The sequence below is a fragment of the Heterodontus francisci genome, chromosome 11 (genome assembly GCF_036365525.1).
Source record: "Heterodontus francisci isolate sHetFra1 chromosome 11, sHetFra1.hap1, whole genome shotgun sequence".
In the NCBI taxonomy this organism is placed as follows: Eukaryota; Metazoa; Chordata; class Chondrichthyes; order Heterodontiformes; family Heterodontidae; genus Heterodontus; species Heterodontus francisci.
Genome location: NC_090381.1, coordinates 20,600,495 through 20,627,420, shown reverse-complemented (window position 1 = coordinate 20,627,420; position 26,926 = coordinate 20,600,495). Strand labels below are relative to the sequence as shown.

At 44.7% G+C, this 26,926-nt stretch overlaps 1 protein-coding gene across 2 annotated transcripts in view; it reads left to right on the top strand.

The window, feature by feature from the left end:
* The first annotated feature begins 437 nt into the window (after positions 1-437).
* The window catches only part of ing5a (inhibitor of growth family, member 5a), a 46,049-nt gene continuing 19,560 nt past the window's right edge, over positions 438-26,926 (top strand). Inside the window, exons 1-5 of one of the 2 annotated variants that reach the window (XM_068041765.1) lie at positions 438-513; positions 1,647-1,718; positions 11,962-12,128; positions 13,366-13,468; positions 19,064-19,157. In XM_068041765.1, the coding sequence (XP_067897866.1) occupies positions 477-513; positions 1,647-1,718; positions 11,962-12,128; positions 13,366-13,468; positions 19,064-19,157 (473 nt within the window). In that variant the 5' untranslated portion in view covers positions 438-476. Of the gene's footprint in view, positions 514-1,646; positions 1,719-11,961; positions 12,129-13,365; positions 13,478-19,063; positions 19,158-26,926 lie in introns of both variants that reach the window. The other variant, XM_068041764.1, reaches the window with a different exon arrangement.

The following is a 26,926-nucleotide window of genomic DNA, read 5'->3' as shown; positions in this document are numbered from 1 at the left end:
GCACGGGAACCTCTGTATGGTCTGTCTCCCAGGGCTCTCTGGCACTGACACCTGGACCTCTGTATGGTCTGGCTCCCAGGGCTCTCTGGCACTGACACCTGAACCTCTGTATGGTCTGGCTCCCAGGGCTCTCTGTCACTGACACCTGGACCTCTGTATGGTCTGGCTCCCAGGGCTCTCTGTCACTGACACCTGGACCTCTGTACGGTCCGGCTCTCTGGCACCGGCAGATTTGTGCACAGGCGGCGTCCATTCCTGCTAAATGGCCTTTAAATTGGGTCACTGACCAGAAACGTTAACTCTGCTTCTCTTTTCACAGATGCTGCCAGACCTGCTGAGTGGTTCCAGCATTTCTTGTTTTTATTTCAGATTCCAGCATCCGCAGTATTTTGTTTTTATTTAAATTGGGCGGGGTTGCCATGGTGACGGGCCGGCGGCGCGCATGCTCAGTGCGAGCGGGTTGAAAGGATGACAAGATGGCGACCGCGATGTACCTGGAACATTACCTGGACAGTGAGTACGGCGGGCTCTCTGTCCAGTGCAGGTTTACACACAGTCGCAGCGGCCCGCCTAGTTGGCGGGCCGCTATATCCCCGGGGAATGGGTTGTGGCGAGCTGTTGGCAGCCTGGCCCCGGGGTGTAGACAGTGTGGCCCAGTGCTCAGCCCGGCCAAAGCGGGTCCGGCTCCTCTGGTATTGCTGCACAAACCGTTGCCGCTGTCTGGCGAAGGGAGAAGTTTCCTTTAGGTTGTGGAAAGTGAGGGGGAGGGGGTTCCAGAGTTCCAGGCTGCGTTCGGCCCGCGCTGCGCATGCGTATAGAAATTATCCTTTCCCGCCTGCAACAGGCTGCAAATATGTAAACAATTGGGAGACTGCAACAGTAGCGGCAATGGGGGCATTGACCTGTAACAGTGGAGGCAATGGGGCATTGATCTGCAACAGTGGGGACAAAGGGGGCATTGATCTGCAACAGTGGGGGTAGTGGGCGGTGATCTGCAAACAGTAGGATCAGTGATTTGCAACGGATGGTGAATTCCAACAAAACATGGGAGAAACACAGCGGGAGTGTTTGTGTGTCGGGGAGGGGATTTAATTGAGAATCTATTGGAAAAGGGGTATTGGGAAGTATAACAGGAAGTCTGCTGGAGGAATGGTTGGGTTGGAATCTGCAGGGTCCTGTCATTTATGAGAAGCTTTGATTACTAATTTGTGTCAGTTTTAATTTATTTTCCTCTTAAAAATAAAAAACAGTTTCATAAGTTTAGGATTCTATTCCTGTTGCTCTTTGTATTATTTCATGTATTAGATCTGAAAGCATGGGCAAAACATTAAACAAAAACCCTTGGATTTATCTAGCACCTTCGTGCAGCTCTCAAAACGCTTCATGTACCAGGTATTTTGTTTATGTTGAACTGTTATGGTAACAGATGTGGCAGTCTGTTGCACACAGCAAGATTTCACAAACAGCAGCGAGCTGAATGACCAGTTCATACAATGAAAAAAGTTAAAATGTACTCATGAGTATGGAGAGTTTGTAAATGTAGGATTCAAAAGGTACCCATTTCATTCAATAAAAGTTAAGATGCTTAATTTGAAAATATGCTTGTAGTGAAAATGAAAACTTAAGCCACCTCTGCATTCTGACAGGTATTGAAAATCTTCCCTGTGAACTTCAGCGGATCTTCCATCTGATGCGAGACCTGGACCAGAGAACTGAAGGTGCGTACAAGGCGACTAGAAAATATGTGGCCAGCCTAGAGTCTTGGTGGTGGTGGGGGGGCGGGGGGGGAGGTGCGGTGGCAGGTTGGGGTTTCATTGTGCTGTGCAGTGCAGCAGTGAGTTTTCAGATTTTGGCTTTGAGGTGTGAAAAGGTATCTGTTAGCTTTTAATTGGAACCTCTAATATATAGAAAACTGTAGCAGTTCTGCAAAGTATTTTCCAATACTTCAAATTTGAGCAGTATCCCACAAAGCTTTTTTTCAACTTATTAAAATGAGAAATGTAAGCAGTGCGCGTTGGAACGTTTTCCAACAGAATTGTGGTTGTCGCATTAAGTCTGTCCTAGTTTTCTCCTGTACTTGCTACTGATTCTAATCTCATTTTCATTCCTGCTTGCTTCCAGTACCCTTAATATTCCTTTTTTTTTTAAAGCAATCATGCAATCCTTTTTGAAGGTACTCATGCAGTCTGCTTATGTGATTATCTTAAACTTATGTCCTCATTACTGTCTCTCTGATCAATGGAAACAATCTGAATCTATTTACCCTGTCGTAACCCTTAATGATCTTACGAACGTACGAACCCGGAGCAGGAGTAGGCTATTCCACCCCTGGAGCCTGCTCAGCCATTCTATAAGATCATGGCTGATCTGTTTGTGGACACAATTCCACTTTCCTGCCTAGCCCTGATACCCTTTGACTCTCTTATTTGTCAAGAATCTGTCTACCTTTGCCTTAGAAACATTCAATGACCCTGCCTGTTGTGCTCTCCAGGGAAGAGAGTTCCACAGACTCATGACCCTCTGAGAGAACAAATTTCTCCTCATCTCTCTCTTAAATGGGGCAGCCCTTATTTTTAATCTGTGCTCCCTAGTTTGAGTCTCTCCCACACTGGGAAATATCGTTTCAACATCCACCCTGTCAAGTTCCCTCAAGATCTTAAATGTTTCAATAAGATCACCCCTCTTCCTTCTAAACTCCAATAAATACAGACCCAACCTGGCCAGCCTTTCCTCATAAGATAACCCTCTCATCCCAGCAATCAGTCAAGTGAACCTTCTCTGAACTGCTTATTAACTTTTTGTGTTTGTGTATTAGGACACCCAGATCCCTCTGCATCTCAGAGTTCTGCAGTCTCTCGCAATTTAAATAATATGTTGCTCTTCTATTCTTTCAGCCAAAGTGGACAAGTTCACACTTTCCCACATTATACTCCATCTGCCAAATCTTTGCCCACTCACTTAGACTTACCTATATCCGTTTGCAGACGCCTTGTGTCCTCTTCACAACTACGCTCCTGCCTATCTTTGTGTCATCAGCAAATTTAGCAACCATACATGCTGTCCTATTATCCAGGTCATTGATATAGATTGTAAATAGCACTGATCCCTGTGGCACTCTGCTAGTTACAGTTTGCCAACCTTAAAATGGCCCATTTATGCCTACTCTATTTTCCTGTTAGCTAACTAATCCACTATCCGTGCTAATCTGTTAACCCTATACCATGGGGTCTTATTTTGTTTAGTAACCTTTGATGTTGCACCTTGTCAAAATCTTTCTGGAAATCCAAGTACACCACATCCACAGATTCCCCTTTATCCACGTTGCTTGTTACTTCCTCAAAGAACTCATAAATTAGTCAGACATGATTTCCCTTTCACAAAACCATGTTGACTCTGTCTGACTGCATTGAGATTTTCTAAATGACCTGCTATAAACTCCTTTAATAATAGATTCCAGCATTTTCGTTATGACCGATGTTAAGCTAACTGGCCTGCAGTTTCCTGTTTTCTGTCTTCCCCCTTTCTTGAATAGTGGAGTTACATTTGCTATCTTCCAATCTGATGGGACCTTTCCAGAATCTAGGAAATTTTGGAAAATTAAAACCAATGCATCCTAGTTCTAATAATTTTCTCAGTAGCCTTCACTGGTGATGGTAATTGTTATAAGTTCCTCCTTCTCTTTCAACTCTTGAATCACAACTATTTCTGGGATGTTATTTGTATCCTCTACAGTGAAGACTGATGCAAAAAATCTGTTCAATTCCTCCCTCTGCTATTTCCTTATTTTCCATTATTAATTCCCCAGACTCTCACTCTGGGAGACCAACGCTCACTTTACTTACTCTTTTTCTTTTTAAATACCTGTAGAAACTCTTACTTTCTCATAATCTAATTTATCTCTCATTATTCTTTTAGTCATACTTTGCTGTTTTTTATATTCTTTGCAATCTTCTGACCTGTCATTAGTCTTCGCTGAATTGAGCGCTTTTTCTTTCAATTTAATATATCTTTAACTTCCTTAGTTAGCCACTGATGTCCTTCTCCTAGAGTTTATCTTTCTCACTGAAATGTATCTTTACTGACTTATGAAATATCTCCTTAAATGTCTGTCACTGCATCCCTAGTGACCGATTCTTTTAAACTAATTTCCCAGTTGACTCTAGCCAGCTCTGTCCTCAAACCCTCATATTACCCTTATTTAAGTTTAAAACATTAGTCTTAGATCCACTCTTCTCATCCTGAATCTGAATGTGAAATTCAATCATGTGATCACTGCTACCTAGTACTGCCTTTACTATGAGATCATTAATTAATCCTGTCTCGTTACACATTACCAGGTCTAGAGTAGCCTGCTCACTGGCTCCAGAACATGCTGCTGTAAGAAACTGTCCCGAAAATACTCCATGAACTCATCTTCCAGGTTACCTTTGCCAATCTGATTCGTCCAATCTATCTGTAGATTAAAATCACCCATGATTATCGCTGTACCTTTCACACAAGCCCCCATTATTTTTTCCTGCATACCTTATCCTACAGTGTGGTTACTGTTAGGGGGCCTATAAACTACTCCCACAAGTAACTTCCTACCTTTACTATTTCTTATCTCTACCCAAACTGATTCTATATCTTAAACTTTTTTTAATATCAGCACAAGGGTATTTAAGACAAAGCATAATCTTCAGGTGAACTTTTTATTCATATTTAAATTCCTCCAGCTGCTGTGGTGGGATTTGAACTCGTGTCCCTGGAGCATAAATTCAGGCCTCTGGATTACTAGTCCAGTAACATTACCGCAATGCTACCGTCCCTCTTGAAGTCCTCTAAAAGATCTAACTGTGGTCTTGTACTATAAAAGCAAAATACTGTGGATGCTGGAAATCTGATATAAAAACAGGAAGTGCTGGAAATAATCAGGTCTGGCAGCATCTGCAGATAGAGAAGCAGAGTTAATGTTTCGTGGTCTTGTACAAGTTTAACTTACCTGCTTGCTTAGTATTCTGTGCCTTTAGATACAATACCAATTGCATCTGCCTTTTTATCGCCTTCTACTGCATTGCCACCTTTAGCAACCTGTGTACCTGCCCACTAAATTTTTTTATTTTTTCATGGGATGTGAGTGTCACTGGCAAGGTCAGCATTTATTGTCCATCACAATTGCCCTTGAGAAGGTGTTGATGAGCCGCCGCCTTGAACTGCTATAGTCCATGTGGTGTAGATGCATCCGCAGTGCTGCTAGGAGGGAATTCCAGGATTTACACCCAGCAACAGTGATATGGTCCCAAGTCAGGATGGTTTGTAACTTGGAGGGAGCTTGCTGGTGGTGGTGTTCCCATCCGTCTGCTGCCTTTGTCCTCCTTGGTTCATTGCCTCGTAGGATATGGCACTTCAAGTGCATATCCAATTACTTTTTAAATGTGAGGATTTCTGCCTCTACTACCCTTTTCAGGCAGTGAGGTCCAGATCCCCACCACCCAGCACCTGGGTAAAAAATTTCCCCTCGAATCCCCTCTAAATCTCCTAACTCTTGTCCTATGTCCTATGTAGACCTATGCCCCCTTAGTTATGAACCTGTCAGTTAAGGGGAATAGGGCCTTCCTATCCCCTCTATCTAAACCCCTCATAATTTTATACATTTCAATTTGGTCTCCCCTCAGCCTCCTGTGTTCCAAAGAAAACAACCGTAGTACATCCAAACTTTCCTCATAACTAAAATTCTCCAGTTCAGGCCTCATTGTTGTAAATCTCCTCTGCCTTGCCTTGTTAGCCTTTTCTAAATGCATTACCTCACACTACTCCAGATTGAACTCCATTTGCCGACCTAACTAGTCCATTGATATCTTCTTGCAGTCTACAGCTTTTTTCTTCATTATCAACCACATGGCCAATTTTTGTATTGTCTGCAAACTTCTTAAACTTGCTGCTACCTCTGTGCGCCAGTGGTGGAGGGAGTGAAGGTTTAAGGTGGTGGATGGGGTGCCAGTCAAGAGGGCTGCTTTTTCCTGGATGTTATCGAACTGTACTCCTACATCAAGTGGAGAGAATTCCATCACTCCTGACTTGTGCCTTGTAAATGGTGGACAGGGTTTGGGGAGTCAGGAGATGAATTACTCAATGCAGAATTCTCAGCCTCTGACCTGCTCTTGTAGCCATGGTATTTGCACACTTATGCTTTTTAAATTATACCAAGTGTGCTACAAGATGTTGGAGTCTGTGTTTTACCTTTTCTTCAGTGTTTAATATAAATGGCCTGGCTACTTTCTTTGTCCTAAAAATGAACCAGTATGAAATCAAGGCTCAGGCTTCCCCTGTAGATATAGCTTCTGACATTGTTTTAATGAATTGATTAATTTTTTTTCCAAGCACAGGGAGAACATGCTCCATTTTACCCAATTGAAGGGAACAGGATCTGGAAGCTACCTGAATTACAAATGGCAGATACATTTCTGGATAACGAGAACTTTGTGGTTATTATTCAAATTATCCTTTAAATACTTATGTGGTCATTGCTGTTTCTGTATATACCTTGCTTAAAGGAAGAAATTACTAGATTTAACATTTTTGTTCTGTACCTTATTCTGTCCGTCTAGGTCTTGCTTTTGCGCACTTGTAGGGTTAAATAGTTTGTCCACTTCCTTCTATCATATAAGGCCACATGGGTTGAACTGAAGAACAAAAAAGGGGCAATCACTATACAGCCCCAAATAGAGGGCGGTAGAAGAGCAAATATGTAGGCAAATCTCTGAGAAATGCAAAAACAGTAGGGCAGTAATAGTGGGGGATTTCAACTACCCTAATATTAACTGGGATAGAATTGGTGTGAAAGGCACTGAGTAAAGGCCTGTTCGGGTCTGGAAAAAAAAACCCGACCCGAATCCGAGAGAACCACATCGGACCCAAGCCCAACCTGGCCCGAGTCCTTTCATTTTTTCCCACGCCCGACCCGAGCCCGACACAACTCACTGTACTTAGCACTTTTGGATGGATGGAATGGAAGGAAGCTGCACTGCTGCAGCATGAGCGTGATGATGTCATCAAGATGCTCACTGCGCAGACTCAGAGTCTGGCATACCATGTGTGTCCGACCCGAGCCCAAAAGCCGGACCCAGAAGAGTGACCCGACCTGACCCGAACCCGACACATTGTCGGGTTCGGGTCGGGTAGCAGGCCTTTAGCACAGAGAGAGCAAAATTCCTAAATTGCATTTGGGAGGACTTTTTTAGCCAGTACGTAGCAACCTCAACATGGTTCTGGCTTAGTTTTAGGGAATGAAGTTGGACAGGTGGAAGGGGCGTCAGTTGGGGAACAGTTCGGTGGAAGTGATCATAATTCAGTTAAATTTAGGGTAGTTATGGTAAAGGACAAAAAGCAGGAATAAAAGTTCTCAAATGGGGAAGGGAATGATTCCTGACAACGCAGAGCATGTGTAGAGCAATCATGGATGTCATCAGTATGTGTCAACATTTGCCAGTATGAATGCGCACACTAACGTCACCGTGCAATGACGTCCTCATCCCTCAATAGCCGCAATCGCCGCCTCCATTCCCCCCACCAGAATCCCGCTCTCTCCCTCCATCCCTGCCTCAATCGCCACTTTCAGTTTCCCACTCAGGGCTCAATTTGGCCTTGCCGCCTACCTCCCCGCCACCTCCCGACCCGGCAGCTTGCTCCCTGCTGCTTCTCCGGTGGTGAGGCAGGAAGCGAACGGCTGAAGTGGCGAGGTCAGCTGCGAGCAGCTGAGGGGTGATGGGGCAACATGGGGAGTGAGCTGCCGAGGGGAGGTGGTGGGGAGTGAGTAAACATGCGCTGGAGGGATTGGCGAAGAGAAGCAGGGATGGCGGGAGGAAGCGGGGGACTGTTGGGGCTGGGATGGAGGCGGTGATCGCAGCCAATGAGGAGGTTTGGGTTTAATTCGTTTTTGTGTCAAATTGAACAGTGCCATCTTTATTACTGGCAGCTCCCTGAGGCGTCGCAGATACTAACTTTTCATTTGATGAGGCTGTATTTGCGCATTACTCCGCAATACTGCAGGAGTTCCTCAGGGTAGTATCCTGGGCCCAACCATCTTCAGCTGCTTCATCAATGAACTTCCCTTCATCATAAGGTCAGAAGTGGGGGTGCCCGCTGATGATTGACCAATGTTCAGTACCATACGTGACTCCTTAGATACTGAAGCAGCCCGTGTCCATATGGACAACATCCAGGCTTGGGCTGATAAGTGGCAAGTTACATTCATGCCACACAAGTGCCAGGCAATAACCATCTCCAACAAGAGAAAATCTAACCATCTCCCCTTGACATTCAATGGCGTTACTGTCGCTGAATCCCCCACTATCAACATCCTGGGAGTCACCATTGACCAGAAACTGAACTGGACCAGCCACATTGCTGTGGCTACAAGAGCAGGTCAAAGGCTGGGAATTCTGTGGCGAGTAACTCACCTCCTGACTCCCCAATGCCGGTTCACCATCTACAAAGCACAAGTCGAGAGTGTGATGGAATACTCTTCACCTGCCTGGATGGGTGCAGCTCCAACAACACTCCAGAATCTCGACACCATCTGGGACAAAGCAGCCTGTTTGATTGGCACCCCATCCACCACTGACGCACAGTGGCAGCAGTGAGTATCAAAAAAAAGATGCACTGCAGCAACTCACCAAGGCTCCTTCGACAGCACCTTCCAAACCTGCGACCTCTACCACATAGAAGGACAAGGGCGGCAGATGCATGGGAACACCACCACCTGCAAGTTCCCCTCCAAGCCACGCACCATCCTGACTTGGAACTATATCGTCATTCCTTTACTGTCGCTGGGTCAAAATCCTTGATTTCCCTTCCTGACAGCATTGTACCTATATGCCAAGGACTGCAGCGATTCAAGACGGCAGCTCACCATCACCTTCTCGACGGCAATTAGGGATGGGCAACAAATGCTGGCCTAGCCAGCAAAGCCCACATCCCCAAACAAATAATAAAAAGTGACAGGTTGCACCACCTAGTCGTTGTGTTGTTTAAATGCAGCATTGGGGAAAAGCTAATTTTATTAAGCTTAAATGCGATTTAACAAAATCGGACTGGAAACAGCTACTAGAAGATAAATCAGTGCCAGATGAGAGAGAGGCATTCAAGATGGAGAGGGTTCAGAGCAAGTATGTTCCCTTCAAGACATAAAGTGGGGCTAACAAATCCAGAGTCCCCTGGATATCAGAGTTTAAAGGAGAGGATAAAGGAAAAAAAGGGGACGCTTATGACATATACCAAAGGCTCAGTACTGTAGAAAACCTAGAGGAGTATAAAGTGTAGGGGTGAAATTAAAAAAAGGAAATTAGGAAAAGAAAGGGCTTGAAAAATTATTGGCAAGTAAAATCAAGGAATGCACAAAGTTTTTAAAAAAATAAATACATAAAGAACATAGATTTGGGGCATAGATTTAAGGTAAGGGGCAGGAGGTTTACAGGGGATTTGAGGAAAAATATTTTCACCCAGAGGGTGGAATGAATCTGGAATACACTGCCTGAAGAGGTGGTAGAGGCAGGAACCCTCACAACATTTTAAGAAGTATTTAGATGAGCACTTGAAATGCCATAGCATATGAGGCAATGGGCCAAATGCTGGAAAATGGGACGAGAATAGTTAGGTGCTTGATGGCCAGCACAGACACGATGGGCTGAAGGGCCTGTTTCTGTGCTGTATAACTCTATGACTCTATGAACAGAAGATATCTAGAAAGTAGGGCCTATTTGTTACCATAAGGGTAATGTGTGGAGACGGAGGAGTTGGTTATGATTCTTAATGAATACTTTGCATCTGTTTTCACAGAAGAGTGTGTGATACAGGTTTTGCAATTTGGGGGGGTGGAGTGTGAAATATTAGATGGAAATGACATAGTGACAGAGGATAAATAAGGGGTTTAACATCTTTAAAAGTGGATAAATCCCCAGGCCCAGATAAAATGTATCCTAGACTGTTAAGGGAAGCATTTTCCAATCTTCTCTGGCTACAGGTTTGCTGCCAGAGGACTGGAGGACAGCTAACATTGTACCATTATTTAAAAAGGGAGAAAGGGGTAGACCAACTAATGACAAGCCAGTCAGCCGAATCCCAGTGTTGGGAAAATTATTAGAAAAAATTCTGAGAGACAGGCTAAATCTCCACTGAGAGAGACACAGATTAATCAATGAGGGAAGGTCTCGTCTGACTACCATAATTGAAATTTTTGAAGAAGTAACAAAGAGGGTTGATCTTTATAGATTTTAGTGCGGCTTTTGATAAGGTCACATATGGCTGATTGGTCATGAAAGTAAAAGCCCATGGGATCGAAAGCAAGTTGGTTCCAAAATTGGTTCAGAGTCTGAAAGCAAAAGGTAATGGTCAGAAGTTTGCAGACGGTACAAAAATTGGCTGTGATGTTGGTAATGAAGAAGAAAGCTGTAGACTGCAGGAAGATAACACTGGGATAGGCAGGTGGGCAGAACAGTGACAAATGTTCAATCTGGAGAAGTGTGAGGTGAAGGCTAACAAGGCAAGGGAATACACAATAAATGGCAGGATTGTGTGTGTGGAGGAACAGAGGGACTTTTGAGTGCATGTCCACAGATCCCTGAAAGTGTCTGGAAAGGTAGATAAAGAGGTCAAGACGGCATATGGGATACTTGCTTTTATTAGCCGAGGCATAGAATACGAAAGCTAGATGGTTATGCCGGAACTGTATAAAACTCTTGTTAGACCACAGCTGGAGTACTGCATGCAGTTCTGGTCACTGCACTAGAGGAAAGATATGATTGCACTAGAGAGGATACAGAGGAGATTTATGAGGACCTTGTCTGGACTGGAGAATTTTAGTTATGAGGAAAGATTGGGTAGACCAGGGTTGTTTAATTTGGAACAGAGAAGGCTGAGGGGAGACCCAATTGAAGAGTGGTCTAGATAGAGTGGATAGGAAGGCCCTATTCCACTTGGCTGTGGGGTCCATAACCAGGGGACATAGATTTATGGTAAGAGGTAGGAGGTTTAGAGGGGATTTGATGGGAAATGTTTTTATCCAGATGGTGGGTGGTGGAGATCTGGAACTCATTGCCTGAAAGAGTGGTAGTGACAGAAACCCTCATAACATTTAAAAATTACTTGGAAGTGCACTTGAAGTGCTGTAACCTACAAGATTACGGACCAAGAACTGGAAAGTGGGATTAGGCTGGATGGCTACTTCTCGGCTGGCATAAATATGATGGACTGAATGGCCTCCTTTCCTGCTGTAAATTTCTTTGTATGATTCTAATGATCTTGCCAGCATTGTGTTCTGTGTAAATCATGGTCATTTGGGTGATGCAGTAAAGAATACCTGCTTCCTTTGGATTAATAACCCAGGAGGAATCAACATTTCATGGCGGAGGTGGAGTGGTGGTGATGCACAAATAGGTGAAAAAGAAGTAAGACAATGAAGAACTCAATTTTTACATCTTATTTTTTGATGGGCAAAAGTGTGTATTTGAGAGCAGTGAATTATTAATGGGAGTAGAGGGAGGTGTGGGCGTATGGGGAGGTGATAAATCATATATGTAGAGGGTACTAAATATGTTGATTAGATTGATTAGAGATACAGCACTGAAACAGGCCCTTCGGCCCACCGAGTCTGTGCCGAACATCAACCACCCATTTATACTAATCCTACACTAATCCCATATTCCTACCAAACATCCCCACCTGTCCCTATATTTCCCTACCACCTACCTATACTAGTGACAATTTATAATGGCCAATTTACCTATCAACCTGCAAGTCTTTTGGCTTGTGGGAGGAAACCGGAGCACCCGGAGGAAACCCACGCAGACACAGGGAGAACTTGCAAACTCCACACAGGCAGTACCCGGAATCGAACCCGGGTCCCTGGAGCTGTGAGGCTGCGGTGCCAACCACTGCGCCACTGTGTTCTTGTACCTGTCTAATTGCATTGCTCGCTGTTTGCAGATAAAAAAGTCGAGATCGACAAATTGGCAACTGAATATATATCAAACGTGAAGGAACTGTCTCTGAATCAACGGGTTGATCAACTGAAGAAGATTCAGCTTGCCTACAATAAATGCAGAGAATACAGCGATGACAAAGTGCAGTTAGCAATGGACACGTATGAAATGGTAGGTGGTCTGTTAGTCTGCAGGGAACCTAAGGTTAATTAATTCTTGGGGTTAGCGTTCTTTGGCCTCCTTATCTTGAGAGACAATGGGTAAGCGCCTGAAGGTGGTCAGTGGTGTGTGGAGCAACGCCTGGAGTGGCTATAAAGGCCAATTCTAGAGTGACAGGCTCTTCCACAGGTGCTGCAGAAACATTTGTTTGTCGGGGGCTGTTACACAGTTGGCTCTCCCCTTGCGCTTCTGTCTTTTTTCCTGCCAACTGCTAAGTCTCTTTGACTCGCCACACTTTAGCCCCGCCTTTATGGCTGCCCGAAATGGTAGGTGGTCTGTTAGTCTGCAGGGAACCTAAGGTTAATTAATTCTTGGGGTTAGGGTAATGCAGCAGCATTTCACAAAGTGTCATTAGGTGGGTTTTACATACTCTGTGCAGGAAATGGACCTGATGGACAATGGCTTTTTAATCACTGCATGTGCAATGCTCCAATAGTCCAAGGAATGTTTCTAAAATATTCATGGTTTATATATTTCCATTTCCCCAAGTCATGACATTACATAAAACTGCAAAAAAAGCAGCTTTCTTGGTGCAATCCAAATGAACTAAACCACACATTATGCACTAAATTAGTACAAATTCTGAAAGTACCTCAAACTGTCTAGTATGACAATAGTACCACAAGAGAACTGGGACATTGAGGTGGGGCAAATTGGAAATACTGCAAATTATATCTGGACATATAGGTGTCTGTAATTTTTTCTGACCAGCCGGGTATTTCATTTTTCCATCTTTCCACATTTACCTCATGTGTTGTTCTGCCAGCACCATTCTGAAATTACATCACCCCTTCAGTATACAGGGCATAGTACAGACAGAAATGACATAGCAAGGTAAAAATAATACTACTTTTGTTCTGCATACTGAAAAGGTGATATAATTTCAAAACTGTTATTTTATTCATCTGCCAAAGGAGCATTGATGCTTTCAAGTGGAACAGTATTGCTGTGTGTTCAAAGATCCCTAATTTCCAATAATGACTATCTTCTGATGTAGTAGCATCTGAGGCACGTAAGTGTCAGTTGGGCTAGGTGCCCGAGTGATAGAAAGGTGTGACATTTTCCACCTCCCTGTCTCAGATTCTTTGTCTCATTTTCAAGGCATATTGTCACAGTGATGCACATTTGAATATCTGAACACACAAGTTATGTTTCACTGTGTAGGAAATTTTTTATTTGTTTATGGCAGGTTGATAAACACATCAGGCGGCTGGATGCTGAACTGGCTAGGTTTGAAGCTGATCTGAAGGAAAAGTTGGAATCGAGTGACTATGAAAGCTCAGGAGGAAGAGGTAATAAGAGTAAGTAATGGTATTAACTTTTTTGAAGCAGAAAATGATGTTGAAATAGAGATCCATGGTATTCAATAGAAAATTACCTGCATAGAAACAGGAGTAGGCCATTTGATGTCTCCAGCCTGTGTAAGATCTGACATTTGCTTTAATTTAATTGTAAGACTTGGTCAATTACTGACTAAGTTGGGAGAGTAGATCTCAAAGGGACTTCCAGCTCAGACTAGCTATGGAACCACATGGGTACGACGGTGTTTTCACAAGCTTCACAGACTTTATTAAGTTTTCCACAATAAGCACAAAATTGTAATACTTAGCAAAGGATAGCGATCAGCATTTGCGTTCACGATGGAACACCGGTCCTCAACCTCCAGTTAACTAGGGACCTTGTCTCTTGTCTGTTTTCTGTCTTCTCCTCTTGATGTGCGCTTAGCATCTTACAGATCCTTATTTTATACGGAGTGTCTCCTGACAACACAGCATGCGCAGAGTGATCACCGCGTCATCGGTGTGCCCGAGCATTTGCCAGCTTGATAGTATGAGTCCACCCATACACACGTCGATATCACCGTGTAATGATGTCAGATATCATAATGTCGGAATGTTACCTCACCGCCTCCATCCCCCCAACAGTTTTTTTAAATTTTAATTTTTAAAAAATTTTTTTAATTTTAGAGATACAGCACTGAAACAGGCCCTTCGGCCCACCGAGTCTGTGCCGACCAACAACCACCCACTTCTACTAACCCTACAGTAATCCCATATTCCCAACCACCTACCTACACTAGGGGCAATTTACAACAGCCAACTTACCTATCACCTGCAAGTCTTTGGCTGTGGGAGGAAACCGGAGCACCCGGCGAAAACCCATGTGGTCACAGGGAGAACTTGCAAACTCCACACAGGCAGTACCCAGAATCGAGCCCGGGTCCCTGGAGGTGTGAGACTGCGGTGCTGACCACTGCGCCACTGTGCCGCCCCTAGAATGTAACAGTACCCCGTTCCTTCCCGCAGTCGCCGCCTCAACTGCTCCCTCCAGTAATCCCCGCTCCTTCCCGTAATCGCCATTTCTCTTCCCTGCTCACCGCTTCATCCCGCTCCCGCCTGCTTGCTCCCCCGTCCCGCTGCTTTCCCTCTCGCCAATCCCACCCTGCTTGCTCCATCCCACTGCTTCTCCGGGCGGCGAGGCGGGAAGCAAGTGACGGAAGGGAACGGCGAGCAGAATGATGCTGGAGAGAATGACGAGATGGAGTGGCGAGCAGGTGGGAGCAGCGGGATGAAGTGGCGAGCGGGAAGGAGGGATGGAGTGGCGAGAAGGCGGTGCATGAGGGAGCAGAGAAGAGAAATGGCTATTGTGGGAGGAAGTGGGGTACTGTTGGGGTGTGGAGGTGCAGTCAAGGCCATTGAGGGGCGAGTGGGTTTGGGTTCAATTTTGCTTTTTTGTGTGAAATTGAGCAGTCATTTTTATTACTGGCAGCTGCCTGAGACGTCGCAGACAGCGCACATTTGCCTGTACTGTGCCATCTAGTGGTTGCGTTGTCAGCAAATGTAGCGAATTTTATACACTTCCCAGCGTGGCTGTGTGCCCTATTGGATAAAACCCTGTTTCTATCCATCTGATTGGTCAGTCATTACCTAATTGCCCTTCCATAATGGTACCTTGAACCTGGTTTAGGTCATTGCCATTCAGGGGGGCTCCAGATTCGTGCTTCCTTGTTTATTCATCAAAATGACCACTTAACGAGATTGATAGGCACTTGTCTAGCCAAATAGCTATGAAACGGGACATTTTTTCAGTCTTTTCTGGTTAAAAGGCTAACAGCCCCCCTGGGGTTATCCACATTCTAATAACTTTTAAACAAAGGATCTTTACATAATCTGAATTAGTCCTTTTTATCGCTTCTCAACATGTCATGATTTGTAGAGAACTCTAACTAACATTCGACAGAGCTTATCCATCATGCTTTTGTGGTTATGTTACATCTAGAATACAATTTTAAATGATATACTTAAGGATATGACAACTAAGTTCTAATAGTCCTATAATAAAATAAATTCAGTTCTACACCAGTTCCACCATTCAATTAGTTCATGGCTGATCTGTTATCCACCTTGGTTCTGTAACCCTTAAAACTGTTGCTGAACAAACGTCTATCAGTATAAAAGCAAAATACTGCAGTACTAGAAATCTGAAATATGAACAGAAAGTGCTGGAAATACTCGGCAGGTCAGACAGCATCTGTGGAGAGAGAAGCAGAGTTTATGTTTCAGGTCTGTGACCTTTCATCAGAACTGGCAAAGGTTAGAAAAGAATTCGGTTTTAAGCGGTGGGGGGAGGTTGGTGGGGAAGAACACAAAAGAGAAGGTGTGTCATAGGGCAGAAGGTAGGAGAATTAAATAACAAAGCTGTCATGCGCCAAAGGCAAAGAGTGTGTTAATGCTTGTGGTGAAAGACAAAGCATTAGTCCAGATAGAGTGTTAATGGAAGAGTGATGAGCAGCTCTGCTCACATGAAAAAACAGGCACGTGGTTAAAAAAAAATATAATAAAATTAAAAAAAAAATAGAAAAATATAAAGAAAAGGCCAGTTGTGCTCTGAAATTGTTGAACTCAAGGTTGAGTCCACAAGGCTGTAGAATGCCTAATCAAAGATGCTGCTCCTTGAGCTTGCGTTGATGCTCACTGGAACACTGCAGCAGGCCAAGGACAGAAATGTGGGCATGAGAACAGGGGGGTGTGGCGAAATGGCAAGCAACCAGAAGCTCAGGATCATGCTTTTGGACTGAGCAGAGGTGTTCCGCAAAGCGGTCATCCAATCTGCGTTTTGTCTCCCCAGTGTAGAGGTGACTGCATTGTGAGCACGAATACAATATACCAAAATTAAAGGAAGTACAAGTAAATCACTGCTTCACCTGCAAGGAGTGTTTGGGGCCATGGATGGTGAGAAGAGAGGAGGTAAAAGGGCAGGTATTACACCTCCTGCGATTGCATGGGAAGGTGCCGTGGGAAGGGGACGATGTGTCGGGTGATGGAGCAGTAGACCAGGGTGTCGTGGAGGGAATGATCCCTTCGGAATGCTGACAGGCTAGGGAAGGGAAGATGCGTTTGGTGGTGGCATCATGTTGGAGGTGGCGGAAATGGCGGAGGATGATCCTTCAAATGTGGAGGCTGGTGGAGTGAAAAGTGAGGACAAGGGGAACCTTGTGGCGGTTTTGGGAGGAAGGGGTGAGGGCAGAAGTGTGGGAAATAGGTCAGACACGGTTGAGGGCCCTGTCAACCGCAGTGGGGGGAATCCTTGGTTGAGGAAAAAGGAAGACATGTCAGAACCGCTGTTGTGGAAGGTTGCATCACCAGAGCAGATGCGTCGGAGAATGGGATGGAGTCCTTAGAGGAAACCTTTGCCAGTTCTGATGAAAGGTCACAGACCTGAAATGTTGGCTTCTGTCTCCACAGATGCTGCCTGCCCTCCTTAGTGTTTCCAGCATTTTCTGTTTTTATTTCAAACATCTACCAGTCTCAGTTTTGGGGAACTTTTAATTCTATTTAAAACTGGCTTTGCTAACTAACTTGGTGTCCAAAGGCCAGACACTGATTTTTTTTTTTGGAGAGCGCAGGTTTCCAATGGATGCCAGAAATATGAAGCTGGCAGAGAATTGTGCCTCATGCAACGTCTGTCTTTTTTGTTTATATCGTCATCTTTTTCTTTGATGTTACTATTCATGACCACATATCAGCCTTGAACCATGACAATGAAGCTAGCTGGACTGCAGATTTCAAGTAGCCCAGAAGGATATCCATTTACCATCTCTCTCTCTCAATAAGGAGAAAACTTGCTGCAACCCACTCGATAAAGATTAATTAATTGTTGTGTTAATCAACTTAATGATCCTGATGCAGACTTCTCCCAGATTACTCTCTTCTGCTTCCCTGTTTTGTTCAGTTATGCTCAGTAAAGGAACTGCAGTTGTATTTCTGTTACCATAAATGAATGTCTGGGTTTTTTTGTAAGCTAACTCAGGGTTGAGCGGCCACACACTGATTTTTGGGAGTGCAGGATCGAAGCAGGTGTCAGAAATATGAAGTTACCAGAGATTTGTGGCTCGGGCCACTTATTTGGACTCTTGCCTTTAAGAAATAAAACTGTGTCCAGGGAACAAAAGCAAAATACTGCGAATGATGGAAATCTGAAATAAAAACAGAAAATACCGGAAATATTTAACAGGTCTGGTGGCATTGGGGAGAGAGAAACAGAATTCAGGTCTGTGACTTTACATCAGAGCTGGGAAAAGTTAGAAATGTAATGGGCTTTAAGCAAGTAAAAGGGGAGAGTGTTGGAAAAAGAACAAAAGGGAAGGTCTGTGATAGGGTGGAAGACAGGAAAGATTAAATGGCAAAAAGGTGGTGGTACAAGGCGAAAGGGAGTGGTAACGAGACAAGTAAAGAAAGAAAAGATGTGTCTAGAGGAGGTGTGAATGGCAGAAGGATGAACAGCTGCTGCCCAAAAGCAAAAGAGAAAAACAAGACAGTAAAACTAAAACCTGCAAAGAAAAAGGAAACAAAATGGGGGCAGAGGTTAAAGTCTGAAATGGTTGAACTCAATGTTGAGCCATAAAGTGCTGTCCCTCAAGCTTGCATTGAGCTTCATTGGAACCCTGCAGGAGGCTGAGGTCAGTGTGAGAGCATGTTGGAGAATTAAAATGACAGGCGACTGGAAGCTCGGGGTCACAGTTGTGAACTGAACAGAGATGTTCTGCAAAACGGTCACCCAATCTGCATTTGGTCTCCCCACTGTAGAGCTGAACACATTGTGAGCTGTGATACTACGATATTCTAAATGGAAAGAAATACAAATAAATCACTGTTTCACAAGGAAGGAGTGTTTGGGGCCTTGGACAGTGAAGAGGGAGGAGGTATAAGGGCAGGTGTTGCATCTCTTGCGCTTGCATGGAAAGGTGCCATGGAAAGGGGAGGGAGGATGTTTGGGGTAATTGAGGAGCGGAGGGAACGGTCCCTTCGAAATTCTGAAAGTGGAGGGAAAATGTGTTTCGTGGCATCATGCTGGAGATGGCAAAAATGGAGGATGATCTGTTAATTACAGAGCCTGGTAGGGTAGAAAGTGAGGACACGGGGAACCTGTCATGGTTCTGGGAGGGAGGGGAAGTGGTGAGAGCAGAAGTGTGGGAGATGGCACCAATACGGTCGAGGGCTCTGTCAGCCACAGTTTGGGGGGAATCCTTGGGTGAGGAAAATTGAAGAAATATCAGAAACACTGGTGTGGAAAGTTGCATCAGGTCATTGACCTGAAAAGTTAACTCTGTTTCTCTCCACAAATGCTGCAAGACCTGCAGAGTATTTCTAGCAGTTTCTATTTTTATTGTGTCCAGGAAAGATCCCTCTTTTTGCTATACATGTAAAATGAAAAAAATACATTCTCTAAGATGAGGGTAAAGAATAAATTCAAACCCTCTATAAACTGGCAACAGGAGAAAAAGATGAGTTGAAACTCAAAATGCTAAAACTGACTGACAAATCGAGCTACATATACACTCTATTTACATGCACATCTCACCTGCTTCTCTCTTTCCCCCTTTTTAGAAAGCAGAGGTCAGAAAGACAAGAGGGGATCTCGGGGTCGTGGCAGACGGGGATCTGATGATGATGTACCAAAGAAGAAGAAGCAGAAAGCAGGGTAGGGTGGATGTTTGACTAGTCATAAACAGCTTGTCGATTTTTCGTCTTAATATTCCTTTTCCTCCCTGCCACCATTCCATAATATCAAGACAGTTCCCAGCAGGTGCAAGTTCACAAATATGGGGAGTATATGAATCTAAAATACCCCTTCTCGAGCGTACTGTAAAAAAGGACTAGCTTATAAGAGGTGAGGTTCATCATTTTATATTCTCCACAATCCTGAGGAATTCGTGCAAGTATGGATTTGTTTTGGGGAAGCTGTGTGCTTGGTGTATTTGCTTAATGTTTTGATGCCAGATTGGAGCTTACTTGGACTTCAGCCAGCATGTAGGAAGGGGGCAGCCTTAAGCAGGAGGAGTAGGATACTGAAATAAAAGCAAAATACTGCGGATGCTGGAAATCTGAAATAATGTAGGATACTGATGTTGATCTTCCCACAAACAGCATGTCTGATGAAGAGTATTAGGTTTACTTGTCAATGCTCAAACTGAATGAACTGACCCCAGTCATCGCTGTCCTGAAGGCTGAGCTCCTGCAACAAAATTTGGAATGTCCCCAGGTGGCAGTTATACAGGATTTTTCATGTAATTTAGGTCATGGCTATACAGCCTCTGGGCTAACGTGTCTAAGCTAATGTCCAAGGTGGACTGATGACCAAAATGGACAAAAATGCTGAAACCTTGGCTGCAGGTTGAGCAGTTGCTCTCCAGGCATTGTCCTAACATCTGTGCTGTTAGATTAATTGGACAGACGAATCTACCAGCAGGGTTTGGAACTGACCCTTGGGGAACACCACTGTCTACCATCCTCCAGTCTGAAAAACATCCACTTACCATGACTCGCTGTTTTCTGTCCTTAAAACAAATTTTTATCCAATTGGACACTAACCCTCCTATTCCATGAGCCTGAATTTTGTTATCCAGCCTTTGCATTTCCTTCATCAACCTTCTCTGTTACTTCATCAAAAAATTCAATTAGTCAAGCATGATCTGCCTTTTATAAATCCGTGCTGGCTATCCTTAATTCTTGGGTCTTTCCCCCGATTTATTGTTTCTATAACCTTACTGATAAACTAACTGATCTGTAGTTGCTAGGATTGTCCTTATACTCTTCCTTGAATGGGGGTGTCACATTTCCCACTCCAATTCTCTGACACTTCCCCCGTATCCGGGGAAGATTGGAAGATGATAGCAATCCCTTCCGCTGTCTCCACCCCCACTTGCTTTAGCAATCTGGGATGCAATCCATCCGGACCAGGTGACTTGTCTGCCCTAAGCCTAGCCAGTTTTCTGGTACCAGCAACTTCTCAATTTTTACCCTATCTATTGCCTCTACTCCCACCGCTATTTTGTCAGATTTCTTTAGTAAACACCGATACAAAGTACTCATTGATTACATGAGCCTTGCCCTGTGCCTCTAAGCGTATATTACCCTCTTTGTCCTTAATAAGCCCCACTCCACCTCTTACTACCCACTTCTATTTACATGCCGATAGAAGATTTTTGGGTTCCCTTTTATGTTGTTTACCATTCTATTCTGCTATTCTCTCTTTGTCGGTCTTATTTTCCTCTTCACCTCCTCTCTCAACTTATTGTATTTGGCTGTTTCTCACTTGAAGAATTGGTGTGTGACTTGCCACTTATCAGCCCAAGCCTGAGTGTTGTCCAGGTCTACTGCAGCAGTCCTTGCCCATATGCAGCATCTGAGGATATGTGAATGGTACTGAATACTGCGCAATCATCATTGACTTAAATTTTGCTAGGTCTCCTTGATGCCACGCTCAGTTAAATGCTGCTTTGATGTCAAGGGTAGTCACTCTCACCTCACCTCTGGAATTCAGCTCCTTTGTCCATGTTTGGACCAAGGCTGTAGTGAGGCCTGGAGTTGAGTGGCCCTGGTGGAACCCAAACTGAGTATCAGTGAGCAGGTTATTGCTGAGTAATTGCTGCTTGATAGCACTGTCAATGACGGACTGGTTGAGAGTAGACTGATGGGACGGTAATTGACTGGATTGAATTTGTCCTGCTTTTTGTGAACAGGACATATCTAGAAATTTTCCACATTGTCAAGTAGATTCCTGTGTTGTAGCTGACCTGGAACAGCTTGCCTAAGGGTGCAGCTAGTTCTAGAGTACAAGTCTTCAGTACTATAGCTGGGATGTTGTCTGGATACATAGCCTTTGCTGTATCCAGTGCCTTCAACCATTTCTTGATAGCATATGGAGTGAATTGAATTATCTGAAGACTGGCATTTATGATGGTGGGTCCTCAGAAGAAGGCTGTGATGGATCATCCATTTGGCACTTCCTGGTTGCAAATGTTTCCGCCTAGTCTTTTGCAGTGATGTGCTGGGCTCTACCATCATTGAGGATAGGGATGTTTTTGGAGCCTCCTCTCTAGTTAGTTGTTTAATTGACTCATAGACAGTCTCTCCTGTACCTGTAACTTGTTCTCCTTGACTATAAGCGTCAAGAAAACCATGGTCATGGGACAAGGTGTTGCATCTCTGCCCCTGATCGCACTAAATAACACCCACTGAAGTGGTTAGCAAATTCTGCTACCTTGGGTCCACAGTGACAGACAATCTGTCCCTTGATGCAGAGCTTGATATACGCATAGGGAAAGCAGCTACCACCTTTGGCCGACTTGCGAAACATGCATGGGATAACACCAAGCTGACCCTTAGGACCCAGCTCATGGTTTATAAGGCTTGTGTTTTCAGCACCTTGCTGTATGGCTGTGAAACATGGGAGGCTTACAGCTACCAGGAAAAGAAGCTCAGTAATTTCCATCTTTGCTGTCAGCGGCATATTATGGGTACATCCTGGCAAGACAAAATCACAAATGTGGTAGTCCTCTCAAAGGCAGAGCACCCAAGTGTGTTGGCACTAATCAAGCAGGCGACTTCGGTGGATCGGATATATCCACAGGATGGAAGGCGGTTACGTACCCAAGAACCTTCAGTATGGTGAGGTAGCCAGGGCCAGACGACCACTGGGGCTCCCAAAGCACTTCAAGGATGCTTGCAAGTGTGACATGAAGGCCCTAAATGTTGACTGTTGCACTTGGGAGTCAATAGCTGGTGAAAGAGGGAAATGACGACACATTCTATGGACTAGTGTGCACTACCACGATGACCAGTTGCTACAGCAGCTTGGCAACAGGCACCAACGTCGAAATCAACAACTCTCAGCATCATTTGGCAGCTTCACATGCAACTGTGGCATGTGGCAGAACCTCCTTCAAGGAATGCCCTTCACAGCTATTAGCAAAGGTGCACCAAGAGAAGATACCCCACTTAAATGGATTGTTTACTGCATGTCCATCATCTTTCGTAGATGGAAGGATGTCAGTCAACCTTCCAGTTAGTTGTTTAATTATCCACCACAATTCCTGACTAGATGTGGCAGGACTGCAAAGCTTTGATCTGATCCCTTGGTTGTGGGATTGCTTAGCTCTGTCTGTAACATGCTTCTCCGCTGCCTGGCATGCATGAAGTCGTGTGCTGTATTTCACCAGATTGGCACCTCATTTTTAGGTATGCCTGGTGCTACTCCTGGCATGTCCTCCTACACTGCTGATTGATCCAAGGTTGGTCTCCTGGCTTGATGATAATGGTAGACTGAGGGATATGTATTTATGTGGAGTATTTTGCTTCTCCACAGAGAATGGGCGGCACAGTGGCGCAGTGGTTAGCACCGCAGCCTCACAGCTCCAGCAACCCGGGTTCAAATCTGGGTACTGCCTGTGTGGAGTTTGCAAGTTCTCCCTGTGTCTGCGTGGGTTTCCTCCGGGTGCTCCGGTTTCCTCCCACATGCCAAAGACTTGCAGGGTGATAGGTTAATTGGCCATTATAAATTGCCCCTAGTATAGGTAGGTGGTAGGGAAATATAGGAACAGGTGGGGATGTGGTAGGAATATGGAATTAGGGTAGGATTAGTATAAGTGGGTGGTTGATGGTCGGCACAGACTCGGTGGGCCGAAGGGCCTGTTTCAGTGCTGTATCTCTAAAAAAAAAAAAAAAAATTTTTATCTGCATCTTGATGAACATCTTGCTCAGAGAGATTAAAGCTAAAATTTATGGACAGCTGTAGCCTCACCAGTTGTTTGCTTTTTTTAACTACTTATTGAGCAATCTTAAACTTAATAGAATTGTGACTCTGAATATTACAGAAGTACAATTAAATTTTATCTGTGCACGTATTACCTGTTAAGTTCAGGTAATAGAGCCATGCTCCTGGTTTCAACAACAACTTGCATATAAATGGTTAAAAAGAGGAGGAATTGGAAAGGCAAATGCTTAGGTTAGTCTTTGATTTGTGGTAATGACCTGGAACTCACTGCCCACAAGGATGGTGGAAGTGGAAACAATCAATGACTTCAAAAGGAAATTGGATGGCTATTTGAAGGAAATAGACTTGCAGTACTACAGGGATTGATCGCGGTAGTGGGACTGACTGATTAGCTCCGTGGAGAGCCAGCATGCACTCAATAGGCCGTAGGGCCTCCTCTGCCGTAAATGACTCTATACCTCTATACTGGGCCACGATTACAGATTGTGGTTGAATACAATTCTGTTGCTGATGGTCCACATTGCCTCATGGTTGCCCAGTTTTGAGCTACTGGGTCTGTCTATCAAATTTAGCACGGTGTTAATGTCACACAACATGACGGCGGATGCCCTCAGCTTTAGCAATGGTCTCCTTTATCTCAGCCAGTGTGGATTGTCCAAGCTGCAGCTCTGGATTTCAGGTGATGGGCCTAGGATCACAGTATCTTCCTTTGGAGTTCCCCTCTGCCATCTTTTCCTCAGCTGATAACCAGAGACATCCCTGTCTTGGGGGGAGAAATCCTTCAAGATGCTTGGGCTCAATGTAAGTGAAATGTGACAAATCAGCTTGGCATATCTACTACTACAGCTTGAATTTATATGGCGCCTTTAAAGTACTAAAACGTCCAAAGGCACTTATCAAGAGCGATAGCAAAAAGTCTTTGACACTGAGCCACAGTAATTCACCAGCTGACTCCCCAAAGCCTGTCCACCATCTGCAAGACTCAAGTCAGGAGTGTGATGGAATACTGTCCACTTGCCTGGATGGGTACAGCTCCAGCAACACTCAAGAAGCTCAACACCGTCCAGGACAAAGCAGCCCGCTTGATTGGCACCCCATTCACAAACATTCACTCCCTCCACCACCGACGCACAGTGGCAGCAGCGTGTACCATCTACAAGATGCACTGCAGCAACGCACCAATGCTCCTTCGACAGCACCTTCCAAACTTGTGACCTCTACCACCTAGAAGGACAAGGGTAACAGATGCATGGGAACACCGCCACTTGCAAGTTCCCCTCCAATCCACGCACCATCCTGACTTGGAACTATATCGTTGTTCCCTCATTGTCGCTGGGTCAAAATCCTGGAACTCCCTAACAACACTGTTGGTGTACCTACCCCACATGAACTGGAGTGGTTCAAAAAGTCGGCTCACCATTAGCTTCTCAAGGGCAATTAGGGATGGGCAATAAATGCTGGCCTAGCCAGCGATGCCCAGATCCCATGAAGGAATAAAAAAAAGAGATACGTTAGGACAGTTGACCAAAAGCTTAGTCAAAGAAATAGCTTTTAATAACAACCATTCAAAGTTGTTGCAGCTTGGTCTGCAATATTTCCTGATACTATGTAGGGCAAATCTTTTATTATCTGATGTGACAGTGGAGCTATTTTGTTAGGGAATGTATGTTCTTACTGATAAGTTTATATGTTATTCCACATGATAATAGAGTTCAGCAGCATGTATGTGTTTTCATAGGAATCAGGCATACGAAGATAATTATACTTAAGATTACACTTCCGATTTCACCTCCACCTTTGCCCTAGTTCTCAATAAAACCATTACTCTCTCTCATCCTGGCTGTTCCCCCAGTATGGCCCTCATCTCCACTCCCTTACGTCCAAGGGACACAGACTTGAAAGGATACGGTGGACAAGTGGTTTAGCCATCCACTGCCAGATCTGGCCGAACCACTTAAACCACTATTGGGTCCTGCTCTCGTTTGCTCAAACTGTTCACTACTGGAGGATTATCTTGGAATGCAATGATAACACTTGGCTTCTCTTTACTGGAAACCATCTTATTAAGACCCTCTCCCCTGTCCCTTCCCCCTTCACCTCCAATAAATACAAGGAGCTCATGGACTTTGTTGTCACTGAGATCAAGACCATCGATTAGCTGCCTCTGCTGTGTCCTTCTTTTCCACTAGCCAACCTGGCCAAACTTCCTCTAATACTTCACCACCACCCCCGCCCCCTGCCCTAGCCCTGAATTAGCATCTTTCTCTACTCACTCCCCTTGTGCCCTCTCCTCTGAGGTCATCTTGTCCATGAGACCCAGCTCCTGCTTCTTCGACCCTACTCCCACTAAGCTGCTGATCACCTAGCTTCCCCTCCTGGCCACTCTTCAGGTGTTGTCCCTCCCTCTTTAAATTTGCCGTCTTCACCCCTCTCAAAAACAACCGATGACCCTACCGTCATTGCAAACTTCTGTCCCAGCTCCAACCGCCCTTTCCTCTCCAAAGTCCTTGAAAGTGTTGTCACAAACCTGTTCCCGTCTTTCCCGAACTCCATGTTTGAATCCCTCTGATCAGGTTTCCAACCTTGCCACAGTACCAAAACAGCTCTTATCAAAGTCACAAATGACATCCTGTGTGACTGTGACGAAGGTAAACTTTCCCTCCCCGTCCTTCATGACCTGTCTGCAGCCGTTGGCATGGTTGACCACACCATCTTCCTCCAGCGCCACTCCACTGATATGCAGCTAGGTGGGACTGCTCTCACCTGGTTCCATTCTTATCTATCCATTCGTAGACAGAGAATCACTTGCAATGACTTCTCTTCCAGCTCCCACATCATTACCTCTGGTGTCCTCAAGGATCTACCCTGGGCCACCACTTGTTTCTCATCTATATGCTGCCCTTCGGCAACATCATCTGAAAACACAGCATTAGTTTTCACATGTATACTGACAACACCCAGCTCTACCTCAACACCTCCTCTCTCAACTCCTCCACTGTTGCTCAATTATCAGACTACCTATTTGACATCTAGTTTTGGATTAACAGATATTTCCTCCCATTAAATATGGGGAAGACTGAAGCCATTGTCTTCTGTCCCCACTCCAAACTCCATTCCTTAGCTACCGATTCCATCCCTCTCCCAGGCAACTGTCTGTTTGCAACCTTGTTGTCACATTTGACCCCGAGATGAACTTCCAACCTTATTCTCACTAAGACTGTCAATTTCCACCTCAGTAACATTGCCCAACTTCGCCCTGTTTCAGCTCATCTGCTGAAGCCCTCATTCATGCCATTGTTACTTCCAGATTTGACTATTCCAATGCACCCCCGGCTGGACACTCTCACATTCTACCCATCGTAAACTTGATGTCATCCAAAACTCTGCTGCCCATGTCTTAATTTGCACCAAGTCCCATTCACCAATCACCCTTGTGTTCACTGACCTAAATTGACTTCCGGTCAAATAACATCTTGATTTCAAAATTCTCATCCTTGGTTTCAAATGCCTTCATGGCTTCGCCCCTCCCTCTCTATAATCTCATCCAGACCCACAATTCTCTGAGATATCTGCATTCATCTAATTCTGGCCTCTATAGTATTCCCGATTTTAATCGCTCCACCATTGGTGGCCGTGCCTTCAGTTGCCTAGGCCCCAAGCTCTGGAATTCCCTCCATACACCTCTCTGCCTTTCT